At 49.7% G+C, this 15,805-nt stretch overlaps 1 protein-coding gene across 1 annotated transcript in view; it reads left to right on the plus strand.

The window, feature by feature from the left end:
* The first annotated feature begins 459 nt into the window (after window positions 1-459).
* PRELID2 (PRELI domain containing 2) overlaps window positions 460-15,805 on the plus strand; it is a 263,904-nt gene continuing 248,558 nt past the window's right edge. Inside the window, exon 1 of the mRNA XM_063928118.1 lies at window positions 460-616. Within this exon, the coding sequence (XP_063784188.1) occupies window positions 542-616 (75 nt within the window). The 5' untranslated portion in view covers window positions 460-541. The remainder of the gene's footprint in view (window positions 617-15,805) is intronic.

A 15,805-nucleotide genomic window follows, 5' to 3' on the forward strand; every position in this document is an offset into this window, starting at 1 on the left:
TGCCTATGTAGCATACTGAAAACAATGTATATATCAGTAAGGACATACTCCCCAAATTTTCCATTTAAAAGAAGCATTTGCAGGATGATACAGGGCTACATGGGTAAACTTCATTACATGCCTTTATTTATACAAATATCAGATATGAATACATCTTCTTGCTTGACTGAGAAAGAGCATTCAGCAGCATACATTCATTTACTCGTGACAAATGGGCGGAAACCTCTTCTCCCACACTACACTTACAGGAAAATGCCACGGTGACAGCTGCAGCTGTGTGACACTGGCGTGTGTGTGACTGTGAATGTGTGACCGGCCTTAACAATGAAGCAAGTGCCCCAGTCCCACCCCCCGGCACACACATTACACAGTGACACGCCACAGATGGACTTTTACAGCATATACTCAGCGCTGACATGTAGGTGCTTAAGCAAATTCTGTCCGTAACTAATAAAGTTGTTCTAAAGGTTTTCAAGAAACATGGCGGCTTATGTTATAGGCGGGTAGCAAGAGAGGGGCTGTGCTGGCTGGAGAGGGCAGGATGGGGGTCGCGGTGGAGGTACAGAAGGTCTATCACTATCCCTTCCAGCAGGTGGTCGCCAGTTACCTCACCAAGGTAAGGGGGGCAGATACAGCGCTGCGCTCCCACGCAATCCCGACCCCTGCCACTTATGTACTTGTTGTACTGTGTTATGTGCGATTGTACACGGAGCGCGCTCCCGCTAGACAGTATCTCTTATAGTATCCGCGCTCCCGCTATGTAATATGTAATAATACGCAATATATTGGCAGCGCTTCCGTGATGTATTATGTAATATGTTGTCTGAGGTTGTGCAATGTTTTATCCTATATAATAAAAGGCTAACACTGCTCCTCATCCCTGTGGGAGGAATTCAAGTGATTTGCGCACCTCGGCTATTAGATGGCACCTGACAGAGCAGTTCAAGTGTTAAGGTGGCTACACGCTACGTGATTCGGGATTATATCGTTGAACTATGTATCGTTGAACTATATAATGCGTACACAGTGAACATTATCGTTCAACAATAATGTTCAGTGACGTCACCGTCTGCGTTTCCGAACATGCGGCTCAGCCCAACGTTGACGGGTTGAGCTGCATGTTAGCTCAATATTGGTGATCGCTGAACGGTGTGTGGGAGCGCGCATTGTTCATCGTTCACCAATATTGCCCCTCACACTGGGCGATTTCAGACTAAAAATAAACGATAATGACATCATGTTGTTATAGTTTATTTTTTAGGCTCAAATCGCCGAGTACTGTATGTACCCCCCTTTACTCCATTTGGCAGTGAACAGACGCCTGCACTGACATTACTGTTATGTTGTTCCGTCATTTTGACGGGCTGGTAACTAGTATGTAATATATTGGTCCACTCCTGCTGTGTACAGTAATATGTAATATACCAGTGGTTCCCAAACCGGGTGCTTTGCAGAGTCCGAGCACTTGCATGGGGTTCCCTGGGGGCTGTGGTATGGTATGCCGGCGGCCGGGCTCCCAGCGACCAGCATACCGCCGCCGGAAGCCCGACCGCCGGCATACTGACAGCGTGATGAGCGCAAATGAGCCCTTTGCGGGCTCGCCACGCTATTTTCTCTAACGTCCTTGAGGATGCTGGGACTCCGTAAGGACCATGGGGAATAGACGGGCTCCGCAGGAGATAGGGCACTTTAAGAAAGCTTTGGACTCTGGGTGTGCACTGGCTCCTCCCTCTATGCCCCTCCTCCAGACCTCAGTTTTACACTGTGCCCAGAGCAGGATGGGTGCACTGCAGAGAGCTCTCCTGAGTTCTCTGCCTAAAAGCTTTTTTGTTTGGATTTTTTCTCTACTTTTTCTACTGTTTCACAGGGAGCATTGCTGGCAACAGGCTCCCTGGATCGAGGGACTGAGGAGAGAGGAGCAGACCTTCTTGTCTAAGATAGGCTCTGCTTCCTCGGCTACTGGACACCATTAGCTCCAGAGTGGGTGAACGCAGGTTCTTACTGGGCGTCCACCCCCGGAGCCGCGCCGCCGTTCTCCTCACAGAGCTAGAAGAACAGAAGACAGAAGTCGTCAGGCGGCAGAAGCCTTCAGCTTCACGGAGGTAACGCACAGCACTGCAGCTGTGCGTCATTGCTCCCATACACCTCACACACTCCGGTCACTGTAAGGGTGAAGGGCGCAGGGGGGGGCGCCCTGGGCAGCAATATAAACACCTCTTATGGCAAAAGACAATATACATGTACAGGTGGGCACTGTACATGTATATAAAAGAGCCCCCGCCATATTTTTGTAAGTTTGAGCGGGACAGAAGCCCGCTGCCGAGGGGGCGGGGCTTCTCCCTCAGCACTCACCAGCGCCATTTTCTCTCCACAGCACCGCTGAGAGGAAGCTCCCCGGACTCTCCCCTGCTTACACACGGTGAAGGGGTGTTTAAAAGAGAGGAGGGGGGGGGCACATAATTGGCGGATAACATATTATACAGCGCTGCTGGGGGAAAACATTTTGTGTTGGTCTCCAGGATCATTGCGCTGGGGTGTGTGCTGGCATACTTTCTCTCTGTCTCTCCAAAGGGCCTTGACAGGGATACTGTCTTCAGGAAAGGGGTTCCCTGTGTGTGTGAAGTGTGTTGGTACGCGTGTGTCCACATGTTTGACGAGGAAGGCTCGCTTAATGTGGAGGGGGAGTGCTTGAATGTCATGTCGCCGTCGGCAACGCCGACACAGGAATGGGTGGATATGCTGAATGTCTTGAATGCAAATGTTAATCTATTGCATAAAAGGTTAGACAAGGCAGAAGCTAGGGATCAGTCAGGTAGCCAGTCCATGCCTGTCCCTGTGGCGCCAGGCCCTTCGGTGTCTCAGAAGCGCACCATATCCCAGATCGATGACACAGATACCGACACAGATACTGACTCTAGTGTCGACTATGAAGATGCAAAATTACAGCCGAAAGTGGCAAAAGGTATTCGGTACTGAAGAACCCCCGGTCCCTGACACGAGGGTACACATGTATAAAGGGAAAAAGCCTGAAGTCACCTTTCCATCCTCATTTGAACTAAGTGAATTGTGCGAAAAGGCTTGGGAACCTCCGGATAGGAGACCACAAGTTCCCAAAAGGATTCTTATGGCGTATCCTTTTCCACAAACTGATAGGATACGCTGGGAATCTTCGCCTAAAGTAGACAAGGCGCTGACACGCTTGTCCAAAAAGGTGGCACTGCCTTCTCAGGATACGGCTTCCCTCAAGGAACCTGCTGACCGCAGGCAGGAAATTACCTTGAAGCACATTTACACTCATTCATGTACTATTGCTAGACCGGCTATGGCGTCGGCCTGGGTTTGTAGTGCGGTTGTGGCATGGGCAGATGGCTTATCTACGGAGATTGACACCTTAGATAGGGGTTCTATTCAAATGGACCATAGAGCATATCAGAGATGCTGCCTTGTATATGAGAGATGCTCAGAGAGACATTTGTTTATTAAGCTCCAGAATAAATGCTATGTCTATTTCTGCTAGGCGGCTCTTGTGGACCCAACAGTGGACGGGAGATGCCGATTCAAAGCGGCATATGGAGTCCTTGCCTTACAAAGGGGAGGAGTTGTTTGGAGACGGCCTTTCGGACCTTGTCTCTACGGCTACGGCTGGTAAGTCGAATTTCTTACCTTATGTCCCCCCGCAGCATACAAAAAAGGCACCTCATTATCAAATGCAGTCCTTTCGTTCCAATAAAAACAAAAAGGTACGGGGATCGTCCTTTGTTGCCAGAGGGAAAGGTAGGGGAAAGAAGCTGCACACAGCTAATTCCCAAGAGCAAAAGTCCTCCCCTGCCTCTGTAAAGTCCACCGAATGACGCTGGGGCTTCCCGGGGGGAGGCAGATCTAGTGGGGGCTCGTCTTCGGTTTTTCAGCCACGTCTGGGTTCACTCGCAGGTGGATCCCTGGGCATTAGAGATTGTTTCTCAGGGACACAGGCTGGAATTCGAAGACTTGCCTCCTCGCCGGTTTTTCAAATCGGCTCTGCCGGCTTCCCCGTCAGAGAGGGAGCTAGTGTTGGCGGCAATCCAAAAATTGTATATTCAACAGGTGATTGTCACAGTTCCTCATCTCCAGCAAGGAGAGGGATATTACTCGACCCTGTTTGTGGTTCCGAAACCGGACGGTTCGGTCAGACCCATTTTTAAACCTAAAATCTCTGAACCTGTACTTGAAGAGGTTCAAGATGGAATCACTGGAGGGGGGGGGGGGGATTTGGATGGTGTCCCTGGACATAAAGGATGCATACCTTCATGTTCCGATATTCCCCCCTCATCAGGCGTTCCTGAGATTTGCAGTGCAGGACTGTCACTACCAATTTCAGACGTTGCCGTTTGGGCTTTCCACGGCCCCGAGGATTTTCACCAAGGTAATGGCGGAAATGATGGTGCTTCTGCGCAGGCAGGGGGTCACAAGTATCCCATACTTGGACGATCTCCTCATAAAGGCGAGATCTCGGGAGAAGTTGCTGGACAGTGTGTCTATGTCCATGAAGACGTTGCAGATACACGGCTGGATTCTCAATATACCGAAGTCCCAGCTAGTCCCTACAACGCGTCTGACCTTTTTGGGCCTGATTTTAGACACAGACCAGAAAAAGGTTTTTCTTCCGATCGAAAAGGTTCAGGAGCTCATAGCCATGGTCAGGAACCTCTTAGAACCAAAAAAGGTTTCAGTGCTCATTGCACGCGGATCCTGGGGAAGATGGTGGCTTCATACAAGGCCATCCCTTTCGGCAGGTTCCATGCGAGGACCTTTCAATGGGACCTCTTGGACAAGTGGTCCGGGTCCCATTTACGAATGCATCAAAGGATCACCCTGTCTCCCAGGACCAGGGTATCTCTCCTGTGGTGGCTGAACAGTGCTCACCTGCTAGAGGGTCGCAGGTTCGGCATTCAGGACTGGGTCCTGGTGACCACGGACGCAAGCCTCCGAGGCTGGGGAGCAGTAACACTGGGAAGAAATTTCCAAGGTCTCTGGTCAAACCTAGAGACTTGTCTCCACATCAACGTCCTGGAGTTGAGGGCCATATACAACGCCCTGTGTCAAGCGGAGGAATTGCTTCGGAGAAAACCGGTTCTGATTCAGTCGGACAACGTCACGGCAGTGGCTCATATAAACCGGCAAGGCGGAACAAGGAGCAGAGTGGCCATGGCAGAAGCGACCAGGACTCTACGCTGGGCGGAAGGCCATGTAAGCGCACTATCAGCAGTGTTCATCCCGGGGGTGGACAACTGGGAGGCGGACTTCCTCAGCAGGCACGACATGCATCCGGGAGAGTGGGGACTTCATCAAGAAGTCTTCGCACAGATCACGGATCGATGGGGACTGCTTCAAATCGACATGATGGCATCCCGTCTCAACAAAAAGCTAAAGCGGTATTGCTCCAGGTCAAGGGACCCTCAGGCGGTAGCGGTAGACGCTCTGGTGACACCTTGGGTGTTCAGATCGGTCTATGTGTTTCCTCCTCTTCCTCTCATACCCAAAGTGTTGAGAATAATAAGAATGAGCAGGGTCAGAACAATCCTCATTGTTCCAGAATGGCCACGGAGGACTTGGTATCCGTAGCTGCAAGAGTTGCTCACAGAAGATCCGTGGCCTCTTCCTCTAAGGCAGGACCTGCTGCGGCAGGGGCCCTGTCTGTTCCAAGACTTACCGCGGCTGCGTTTGACGGCATGGCGGTTGAACGCCAGATCCTAGCGGAAAAAGGAATTCCGGAGGAAGTCATTCCTACCCTGATCAAGGCTAGGAAAGACGTGACGTTAAAACATTATCACCGTATATGGCGGAAATATGTTTCTTGGTGTGAGGCCAGAGCTGCTCCTACGGAGGAGTTCCATTTGGGCCGTCTGCTTCACTTCCTTCAAACAGGAGTGACTTTGGGCCTAAAATTAGGGTCCATAAAGGTCCAAATTTCGGCCTTATCCATTTTCTTTCAAAGAGAATTAGCCTCTCTTCCTGAAGTACAGACTTTTGTGAAGGGGGTGCTGCATATTCAGCCTCCCTTTGTGCCTCCTGTAGCGCCTTGGGATCTTAACGTGGTGTTACGTTTCCTCAAGTCACCTTGGTTTGAACCACTCAAAACTGTGGAGTTGAAATACCTCACGTGGAAAGTGGTCATGTTGTTGGCATTAGCTTCTGCTAGAAGTGTTTCAGAATTGGCGGCTTTATCACATAAAAGCCCATACTTGGTTTTTCACGTGGATAGGGCAGAGTTGAGGACTTGTCCTCAATTTCTGCCAAAGGTGTTCTCATCTTTTCATATGAACCAACCTATTGTCGTGCCTGTGGCTACACGGGACTTGGAGGATTCCGAGTCCCTGGATGTGGTCAGGGCTTTGAAGATTTATGTGACCAGAACGGCTAGAATCCGGAAGACTGAAGCTCTGTTTGTTCTGTATGCGGCCAACAAGGTTGGCGCTCCTGCTTCAAAGCAGACTATTGCTCGCTGGATCTGTAACACGATTCAGCAGGCGCATTCTACGGCAGGATTGCCGTTACCGAAATCGGTTAAGGCCCATTCCACTAGGAAAGTGGGCTCTTCTTGGGCGGCTGCCCGAGGGGTCTCGGCATTACAGTTGTGCCGATCAGCTACTTGGTCGGAGTCTAACACCTTTGCAAAGTTCTATAAGTTTGATACCCTGGCTGAGGAGGACCTCCTGTTTGCTCAATCGGTGCTGCAGAGTCATCCGCACTCTCCCGCCCGTTTGGGAGCTTTGGTATAATCCCCATGGTCCTTACGGAGTCCCAGCATCCTCAAGGACGTTAGAGAAAATAAGATTTTACTTACCGGTAAATCTATTTCTCGTAGTCCGTAGAGGATGCTGGGCGCCCGTCCCAAGTGCGGACTTCTTCTGCAAGACTTGTATATAGTTATTGCTTACATAAGGGTTATGTTATAGTTTATCGGTTGAACCGTGGCTATGTTGTTGTTCATACTGTTAACTGGGTAAGTTTATCACAAGTTATACGGTGTGATTGGTGTGGCTGGTATGGATCTCGCCCTTATATTTACAAAAATCTTTCCTCGTACCGTCCATCTCCTCTGGGCACAGTTTCCCTAACTGAGGTCTGGAGGAGGAGCCAGTGCACACCCAGAGTCCAAAGCTTTCTTAAAGTGCCCTATCTCCTGCGGAGCCCGTCTATTCCCCATGGTCGTTACGGAGTCCCAGCATCCTCTACGGACTACGAGAAATAGATTTACCGGTAAGTAAAATCTTATTTATTCTCCCTCCAGGGGGGTTGTGGACCCCCACGAGGGAGAAAAACTGTCGGTATGCCGTCTGTCGGGATTCCGGCGCCGGTATACTGTGCGCCGGGATCCCGACAGTCGGCAACCTGAAGACCACCCACCCTGGGTTAGTGATTCCGGACTATATTTAAATGATTCATGGTCAGTGTAATAGGCAAAACCAGTGCTTGTGGCTTCTAATCCTAAAATATGTGAACACACAGAAACATATCCTGTCCCTCACTACATAACTAACCCTAAGGGGGTATACACACGGGGCGACTTGTGCTGTGTGCTAAGCGATCTAGGTTAGCACAGATCACTCAGCACACATCGCTATAGGGGTACACATGGGGGAGATGTGTGCTGAGCGATCTATCACAGAACGCTCGGCACTCATCTCTCCCCTCACTCAGCACGATGTGTGCTGAACGAGGGGGGGGGGGGCGGGTTAACTCACTTCACACAGCGGTGAAGTGAGTGATCTATCTAGATTTGGCATTTATGCATACCAAATCTAGAGCCGACGATAGCGACGTGCGGGACTACACATCGCTGTCGCCGGCACCCTACACATGGAGCGATGTGTGCTTAATTTCTAAGCAATCTAGTCAGACTGCTTAAAAAATTAAGTAAAAATTGCTGCGTGTGTTCCGGTGTGCGTGCTGAGCGATCTGTGCTAACCAGTGTTCTTTATGCGCATGCTAAGCGATTTAACTAGATCTTGCCTGTATGCGCTAAAGATCTGAGCAGGTGATGGCGTTGGGATTGCCATCATTATGGGGTGTACACCCGGAGTGATCCGTGCTTAATGTCTAAAGGGCCCTACACATTAGCCGATCCGCCGCCGAGCTGCCCGACGGCGGATACGGCCGACGGGCGACCCGGCGGCGGAGGGGCAGTGACGGGGGGAGTGAAGTTTCTTCACTCCCCCTGTCACCCGGCTGCATTGAAGTGCAGGCAAATATGGACGAGATTGTCCATATTGGCCTGCATGTACAGCCGACGGGGGACCAGCGATGAACGAGCGCGCGGCCGCGCATCGTTCATCGCTGGTGCCTCCACACTGAAAGATATGAACGGTATCTCGTTAATTTATGAACTAGATCGTTCATATCTTTGACTGATGTCGGCCAGTGTGTGGGGCCTATAAGCGATCTAGATAGATCGCTTAGAAAATAGGCAAAATCACCCCGTGTGTATGCCCCCTAAGGATGATATATAAATACAATCACAATGTTCCAATGTGACAGCATGATTGACATGTTACTGGTGTTTGGGGCAGTGACATGGAGCATTCCAGAAAACGGGGCTGTGTTGGCCCCATTTTCTGGGCGTTCCAAAGTCAGTCGGAGCATCACTGGCCTCGGGGGATGATTTCACTGGACATCCTGAGTAACTTGAGGATTACTCTGCTTTCCAATGGTCGTGCAGTTGACCCCATGGGAAGCAGCATCTGATCAGAGAAGCTGGCATTGTACATCTTTTTACTTTGCATATTTTAGCACAGGTGCTGTGTAGAAAGACCAGCTGTGCTATACTGTCCAGCTCTGAATCAAGCCCATTATCTCGGTTCTGTATTCAGTGATCAGGGAGTTTATCCATTCACGCTGGAAACCTGTGCACTGCTGAATAGAGGACACTATATAAAAGAATCCTTCAGGTCTCAATTTGTAGCAGTTTGTAGGGGAAGCATTCGATGTCCCGGCTGTCGAGATCCCGGCACTTAGCATACAGGCACTGGGATTCTGACAACTATGCTCCCTCTTGGGGTGTCGTGGGGCCCGCAAGGGCTCTTTTGCGCTCGGCCCGCTGCCGGCATTCCGGCGCCGGGGTATCACAGTAGACCCGTTTATAGCAAGGCATTTGTTTACCTCCCAGCTGCTGGTGACTCCATATAGTGCAGCTTCACAGGAGGGTTTCACACCAGCCACCGCCAGAGGACCTCTCTGATGAAAGGCACCAAAACACTGGCTTGGTGTCTGACAGTGGCTTACTCACAAGCTGTGAAGTTGCACTATATGAATTCACCAGCAGCTGGGAGGTATACAAACGTCTTGCTACAAATTGATACCTGAAGGATATGTTTATATTTTGGCCTCTCAGAACTTTGCAACAAAGTTTATATCTGTATTGTATGTGCTGTGTACATGGATAAGGATTATTGCTTTGGATGTAAAATGGATCTGCATTTTTACTAATAGACTTTTGGGTATATTCATTTACAGTCCGATCCTCTCCGACGGAGAGGATTTAACACAGTATTCAAGAGCGGGCCATTTCCGCCCATTTCCCCTCCCATTCCGACCGCTCATTTCTGCGCTTTCTTTTGGGCGAAAATTAATGGTCGAAAACGGACCGTTTTCGACCATGGTGGAGATTCTGCTCATCCATGTGTTTTTTAACTTTTTGGAATTTCTGACAGGGTAGAAAAACGGCACTTCAGTTGAATATTGAAGTGTTGGAAAGTTCCGATTATCGGTGGAAAGTGCCGTCTTTCCGCCCTGTCAGAACTTCCGACTGAAATTGAATATCCCCCTTTGAGAACTAACAGCATGGAAAATGAATTTAACAACACTGGCAAAGTTACCTTCTAGTTTGGCTTAGTTGATGAATACATGAATGGGAACGGATTGATTTAATACTGCAATTTTTAATGTCCTGATATAAGTAAATATTTTATATTATTTGTGTGTCTATTTAAACAGCCATGTGTGATTGTAACTTTAATATTTTAAATGCATGAACTCTGATAATCAGCGATCCTTTAATTGATTTTTGTTTTGTTTGTTTTCTCATGTAAAGGTTTTAAGCATTCCCTTTTTAGAAGCTGTAGGGCAGGGCTGGCCAAACCGGTCCTCGAGATCTACCAACAGTACTGTTAGGTGCCGCGGTCCGCGGCGCCGCTCGGTCTGCTTCCGAGCGACGCTCACGGCCGCCGCACCTCCCTCCCTGCCCGCCCGGCGCCTAGCAACGCCAGGACGCCGTGCGTACTGTAGCCGCCGGGTCCCTGGCAACGCTAGGACGCCGGGCGTCCACAGCCGCTGGGTCCATGGCAACGGGGAAGCCATTGGCGGACCGCGTTCCCCGTTGCCAGATAAGATTGATTAATTGTTCGTGCAGCAGGGCAGCTGCACGGCAACTAGTAATTAGGGTCTGGGGGCTGGTCTTGCTGGCCCTCCTGTCATTGGCCAGCAGGGCCTTTTTATGGGAGCCAGCACACTGCAGCCTCGCCGGTGATAGCTTCCTGTATGCTGTTCCTGCCTTGCAACGTTTGTTCCTGGTCAGCTGTATCTGGTCGATCCTGCTCCCTGTGCTCCTGAGTCCTGGAGTTCTGAAGCCGGTCCTGGGAATCCTTCCAGTCCAAGTGAACCTGTTGCAGTCATCTGGGGGTTCTGGCTTATTGGGGTTCTCTCCCGGTTTCGTGAGTAGCGGCTTCTGCCGCGTGTTGCGGCCTAGGCCGCTTAGTTCTTGTGTTTATTTTGTACTGGTGGTTTTGCGGAGGTTTCCGCTTTTCACTGTCCTCCCCGGTACACGACGGTGCCGTGTGGGGGTGTGGACAGTGGTATCTTTTGTTGTTCTTTTCCTTTGGCGGCGTGCCGCACATATATTTAGTTTTAGGGTTGTTAGTAGCCCGTAGCTTTCTGTTTGCTTTAGTTAGAGGTCCCCTTGTTATTATCCTGTCTCGGTTCACGCCTTGTCTCACTCTAAGACCTGGGGGCATCGGAGTTGGGCAGACCTAATCCGCCCTTCAAACGCGGCTGCCGTGGGCCCAAGAAACCATAGTCACTCAGGCGTGAACTGACCACACGGGTGAAACAATGGAGGTAGGGTGCTAGGGGCTATTTCCGTACCAAACCTTATTTCAGCGTTATGTCCTGGTGCTCTGGACTCACTACGCAACATCTCTCTAGTTCTGAGCACCAGGAACGTAACATTATCACCGGCCCAACAAAAAAAAACAAAAAAAAAGAGTTATTTGTATTTGGTGGGCCTTGAAATTCGGCCTCATGAATCCGGCAGTATTAGGACCGAATCCCAGCCAGCTTTTGGCCAACCAGATTCAGGAACTAACTCGGATGGTTCAGGATCTTACTCTTCAGGTGAGATCGCAGGAAGATCTTTTGCGAGCCTCCCCGAGTATGATTCCAGAACCAAAGATGCATCTTCCTGACCGTTTTTCGGATAACCGAAAGGATTTTTTTAATTTCAAGGAAGCTTCTAAGCTTTATTTTCGTTTAAGGCCCCGATCCTCTGGTACTGAGTCTCAACGGGTCGGGATTGTGATGTCATTACTACAAGGCGATCCGCAAACCTGGGCTTTTGGGCTAAAAGCCGATGATGTTGCCTTGCTATCTGTAGATGCCTTTTTTAAGTCCTTAGGCCTTTTGTACGATGACCCTGATAGAGAAGCGTCGGCTGAGAGCCACCTGCGTGCACTTAAGCAAGGGAAAAATCCAGCAGAGGCATATTGTACCGAGTTTCGCTGTTGGTTGAACGACTGTGGCTGGAATGACCCGGCCCTGCGCAGTCAGTTTCGCCTCGGTTTGTCTGAAGTTATTAAAGACAGTCTCCTTCAGTACCCCGCTCCAGAGACTTTAGACAAACTCATGGAGCTTGCTATTAAAATTGATCGTCGTCTCCGGGAGCGGAGGGTTGAAAGAGTAGCTAGTTTCAGGCCTAGTCCATGTGTGTATACTTTCCCTGAGGACGTCGAGGAGCCCATGCAAATGGGTTTCTCCCGGCTGTCCCCAGAGGAAAGAACCAGAAGGCTAAGTTCTGGTCTCTGCTTGTATTGTGGTGGCAAGGGACATATCGCGCGTAATTGCCCGAATAAGCAGGGAAACGCTCTGACCAAGTGAATTGTGAGGGGGTTCACTTGGGTCTGCAATTGATCTCCTCTAATGATTCCTTATTAGTTCCTGTAAAAATTTTCTTTTGTAGTCTCAGTTCGTTGGTGTCGGCCTTCATCGACAGTGGAGCTGCGGGAAATTTCATGGATCTTGGTTGGGCTCAGGCTTTGGGTGTTCCACAGATACCTTTGGATAAACGTATCACCATGCACGGCTTGGATGGTGGTCCGCTTTCTAATGGGGTAATCACTCACCGCACACCTCCAGTACAACTGACAGTGGGGGCCCTACATTCGGAGAAAATCGAGTTTTACTTTACCCATTGTCCGGCTGTCCCCGTAGTTTTGGGTCACCCCTGGCTTGCCTTTCATAATCCCACCATAGATTGGCGGTCTGGGGAGATTTCCCGATGGGGTCCCTTTTGTGTTAAGGAATGTATTTCCCGTCCTGTCCGGGTTGCGGCTGTCACCCCAGAACTTATTCCTTTGGAATATCAGGACTTTGCCGATGTTTTCTCCAAGGGTAATGCAGATATTCTGCCCCCTCATCGGTCCTATGACTGCGCCATTGACTTAGTTCCCGGTGCCTCTTTGCCTAAAGGGAGACTATACGCCCTGTCTGGGCCGGAAACTACGGCAATGAATGATTATGTACAGGAGAGCCTGAAGAAGGGCTTCATTAGGCCCTCGAAATCTCCATTGAGTGCAGGGTTCTTTTTTGTTGAGAAAAAAGATGGGTCGCTCAGACCATGTATTGATTATCGGGCTCTGAATTAGATTTCTGTTAAAAACACCTACCCCTTGCCACTGATTTCAGTACTATTTGATCAGCTCCGTACTGCCGTTATCTTTTCCAAAATCGATCTTAGAGGGGCTTACAATCTCATCCGAATAAAATCTGGGGATGAGTGGAAGACGGCTTTCAGCACACAGTCGGGACATTATGAATACCTGGTGATGCCGTTTGGGCTGTCTAATGCTCCTGCTGAATTTCAAGATCTCATTGACGATGTCCTTCGCGACTTTCTAGGAAAGTTCGTAGTCGTTTATTTAGACGACATTTTGATTTACTCTGAGTCCTTTGAACAACATATTACCCATGTGCGACTGGTCCTTCAGAAGTTACGGGAAAATCATTTATACGCCAAACTGGAGAAATGTGATTTCCACATCACAGAAGTGTCCTTCCTGGGGTATATTATTTCTCCAAAGGGGTTTTTCATGGAACCAAAAAAACTCCAGGCCATCCTAAATTGGGCACAACCCACAAACTTAAAAGCAATTCAGCGCTTTTTAGGGTTTGCAAATTATTATAGGCGTTTTATTCATACCTTCTCAGATTTGGTTGCTCCTATTGTGGCATTGACTAAAAAAGGAGCGGACCCTTCCAATTGGTCGCCTGAAGCCAAGTCTGCCTTCCTGGCCTTGAAACAGGCCTTTGTCTCAGCTCCAGTACTCAGACACCCTAACCCGGATCTCCCCTTTATTGTCGAGGTAGATGCCTCAGAGGTTGGAGTAGGGGCTATCCTTTCTCAAGAAGACCCGGAGTCTCGGGAATTACACCCATGTGCCTTCATGTCCAGAAAATTCTCCTCCGCAGAATCCAACTATGATGTTGGTAATCGAGAATTGTTGGCAGTTAAATGGGCTTTCGAGGAGTGGAGGCACTGGCTGGAAGGAGCAAGGCATACCATTACTGTGTTTACTGACCACAAGAACCTGCAGTATATAGAGTCAGCTAAACGGCTTAATGCTCGACAGGCACGTTGGGCGCTGTTTTTTACTCGTTTCAGGTTTATCATCACCTTCAGGCCCGGTTCCAAGAATACGAAAGCCGATGCCCTGTCACGTTGTCTTCCGGTTCACAATAACCACCCGGCTACTACCCCCATAGTCCCATCGTCTTTCATCCGGGCTGGCCTCACACAGGATTTATTTGCACAGCTAGTCCAGCTTCAGCAGCAGGCTCCCAATGTCACTCCTGCAGATCGTCTCTTCGTCCCTGAATTTCTGAGAGGCACTGTTCTAGCTGAGTTTCATGATAATAAGGTTTCTGGTCATCCGTTTATCACTAAGACCTTGGAGTTAATCTCTCGCTCAGTGTGGTGGCCTAATCTGTCTACAGATGTAAGGGAATTTGTCCGTTCTTGTCAGGTTTGTGCTCAGTACAAGGTATCTCGATCGTTGCCGGTCGGGCAACTCATGCCTTTAGCCGTTCCTCTCAGGCCATGGTCACATATATCCATGGATTTCGTGGTGGACCTTCCTCTTTCAGCTGGGTTTCGAGTCATTTGGGTGGTAGTAGACCGTTTTAGTAAGATGGCCCACTTCATTGCTCTCCCCCGATTACCCTCTGCTCAAGGGTTGGCAGTTTTGTTTCTCCGCCATGTTTTCAGGCTCCATGGTTTACCCATGGATATTGTCTCTGATCGGGGACCACAATTCATTGCCCGTTTCTGGAAACGTTTTTGTGCCTCATTAAATATGAAACTCTCTTTAACATCTGGGTACCATCCACAGTCTAACGGACAAACTGAACGTGTTAATCAGTCGTTAAAACAGTATTTACGGCTATATTATGCCAAACTTCAGAATGATTGGTCTGAATTTCTTCCTTTGGCCGAGTTTGCCTATAATAACTCTTGTCATTCTTCCACCAAGGAGTCCCCATTCTTTTCGGTCTTGGGCTTTCATCCTAGAGCCAATTCTTTTCACCCTCATTTTCCAGTCTCTTCGTTGACCTTAACTTCCCATCTCAGAATGATTTGGAAAAAGGTGCACCTTGCCCTTAAGAAGGCTGCCTTCCGAGAAAAAAAAATTTCTGATAGGTTCCGACGCCCATGCACTTTTAAGGTGGGAGATAAGGTGTGGTTGTCAACCCGCAACATCAAGCTCCGACAACCCTCGGCTAGATTGGGACCCAAATTTATTGGACCGTTCCTTATCGTTAAGAATGTCAATCCAGTTGCTTTTCGGCTACGCTTGCCTAAATCACTCAAAATTGGCAATACTTTTCACTGTTCCCTTCTGAAGCAATATATTTCTTCCTGGAGATTCCCTCGGAAGACTTCCCAGGGTAGACCTCCGGTGGATGTTCAGGGGCAACGAGAGTTCCTGGTAGAGAAGGTTTTAGATTCCAAAGTTTCTCGGGGCCGGCTTTATTTTTTGGTTCACTGGAAAGGCTATGGCCCGGAAGAAAGGTCTTGGGTCCTGGATAACCATTTACATGCTCCTAAACTTTAGAGATTATTCTTTCAGGAATTTCCTCAGAAACCCTGCTTTAGGGGTTCTTTAACCCCTCCTCAAGGGGGGGGGGTACTGTTAGGTGCCGCGGTCCGCGGCGCCGCTCGGTCTGCTTCCGAGCGACGCTCACGGCCGCCGCACCTCCCTCCCTGCCCGCCCGGCGCCTAGCAACGCCAGGACGCCGTGCGTACTGTAGCCGCCGGGTCCCTGGCAACGCTAGGACGCCGGGCGTCCATAGCCGCTGGGTCCATGGCAACGGGGACGCCATTGGCGGACCGCATTCCCCGTTGCCAGATAAGATTGATTAGTTGTTCGTGCAGCAGGGCAGCTGCACGGCAACTAGTAATTAGGGTCTGGGGGCTGGTCTTGCTGGCCCTCCTGTCATTGGCCAGCAGGGCCTTTTTATGGGAGCCAGCACACTGCAGCCTCGCCGGTGATAGCTTCCT

The sequence above is a fragment of the Pseudophryne corroboree genome, chromosome 6 (genome assembly GCF_028390025.1).
Source record: "Pseudophryne corroboree isolate aPseCor3 chromosome 6, aPseCor3.hap2, whole genome shotgun sequence".
In the NCBI taxonomy this organism is placed as follows: Eukaryota; Metazoa; Chordata; class Amphibia; order Anura; family Myobatrachidae; genus Pseudophryne; species Pseudophryne corroboree.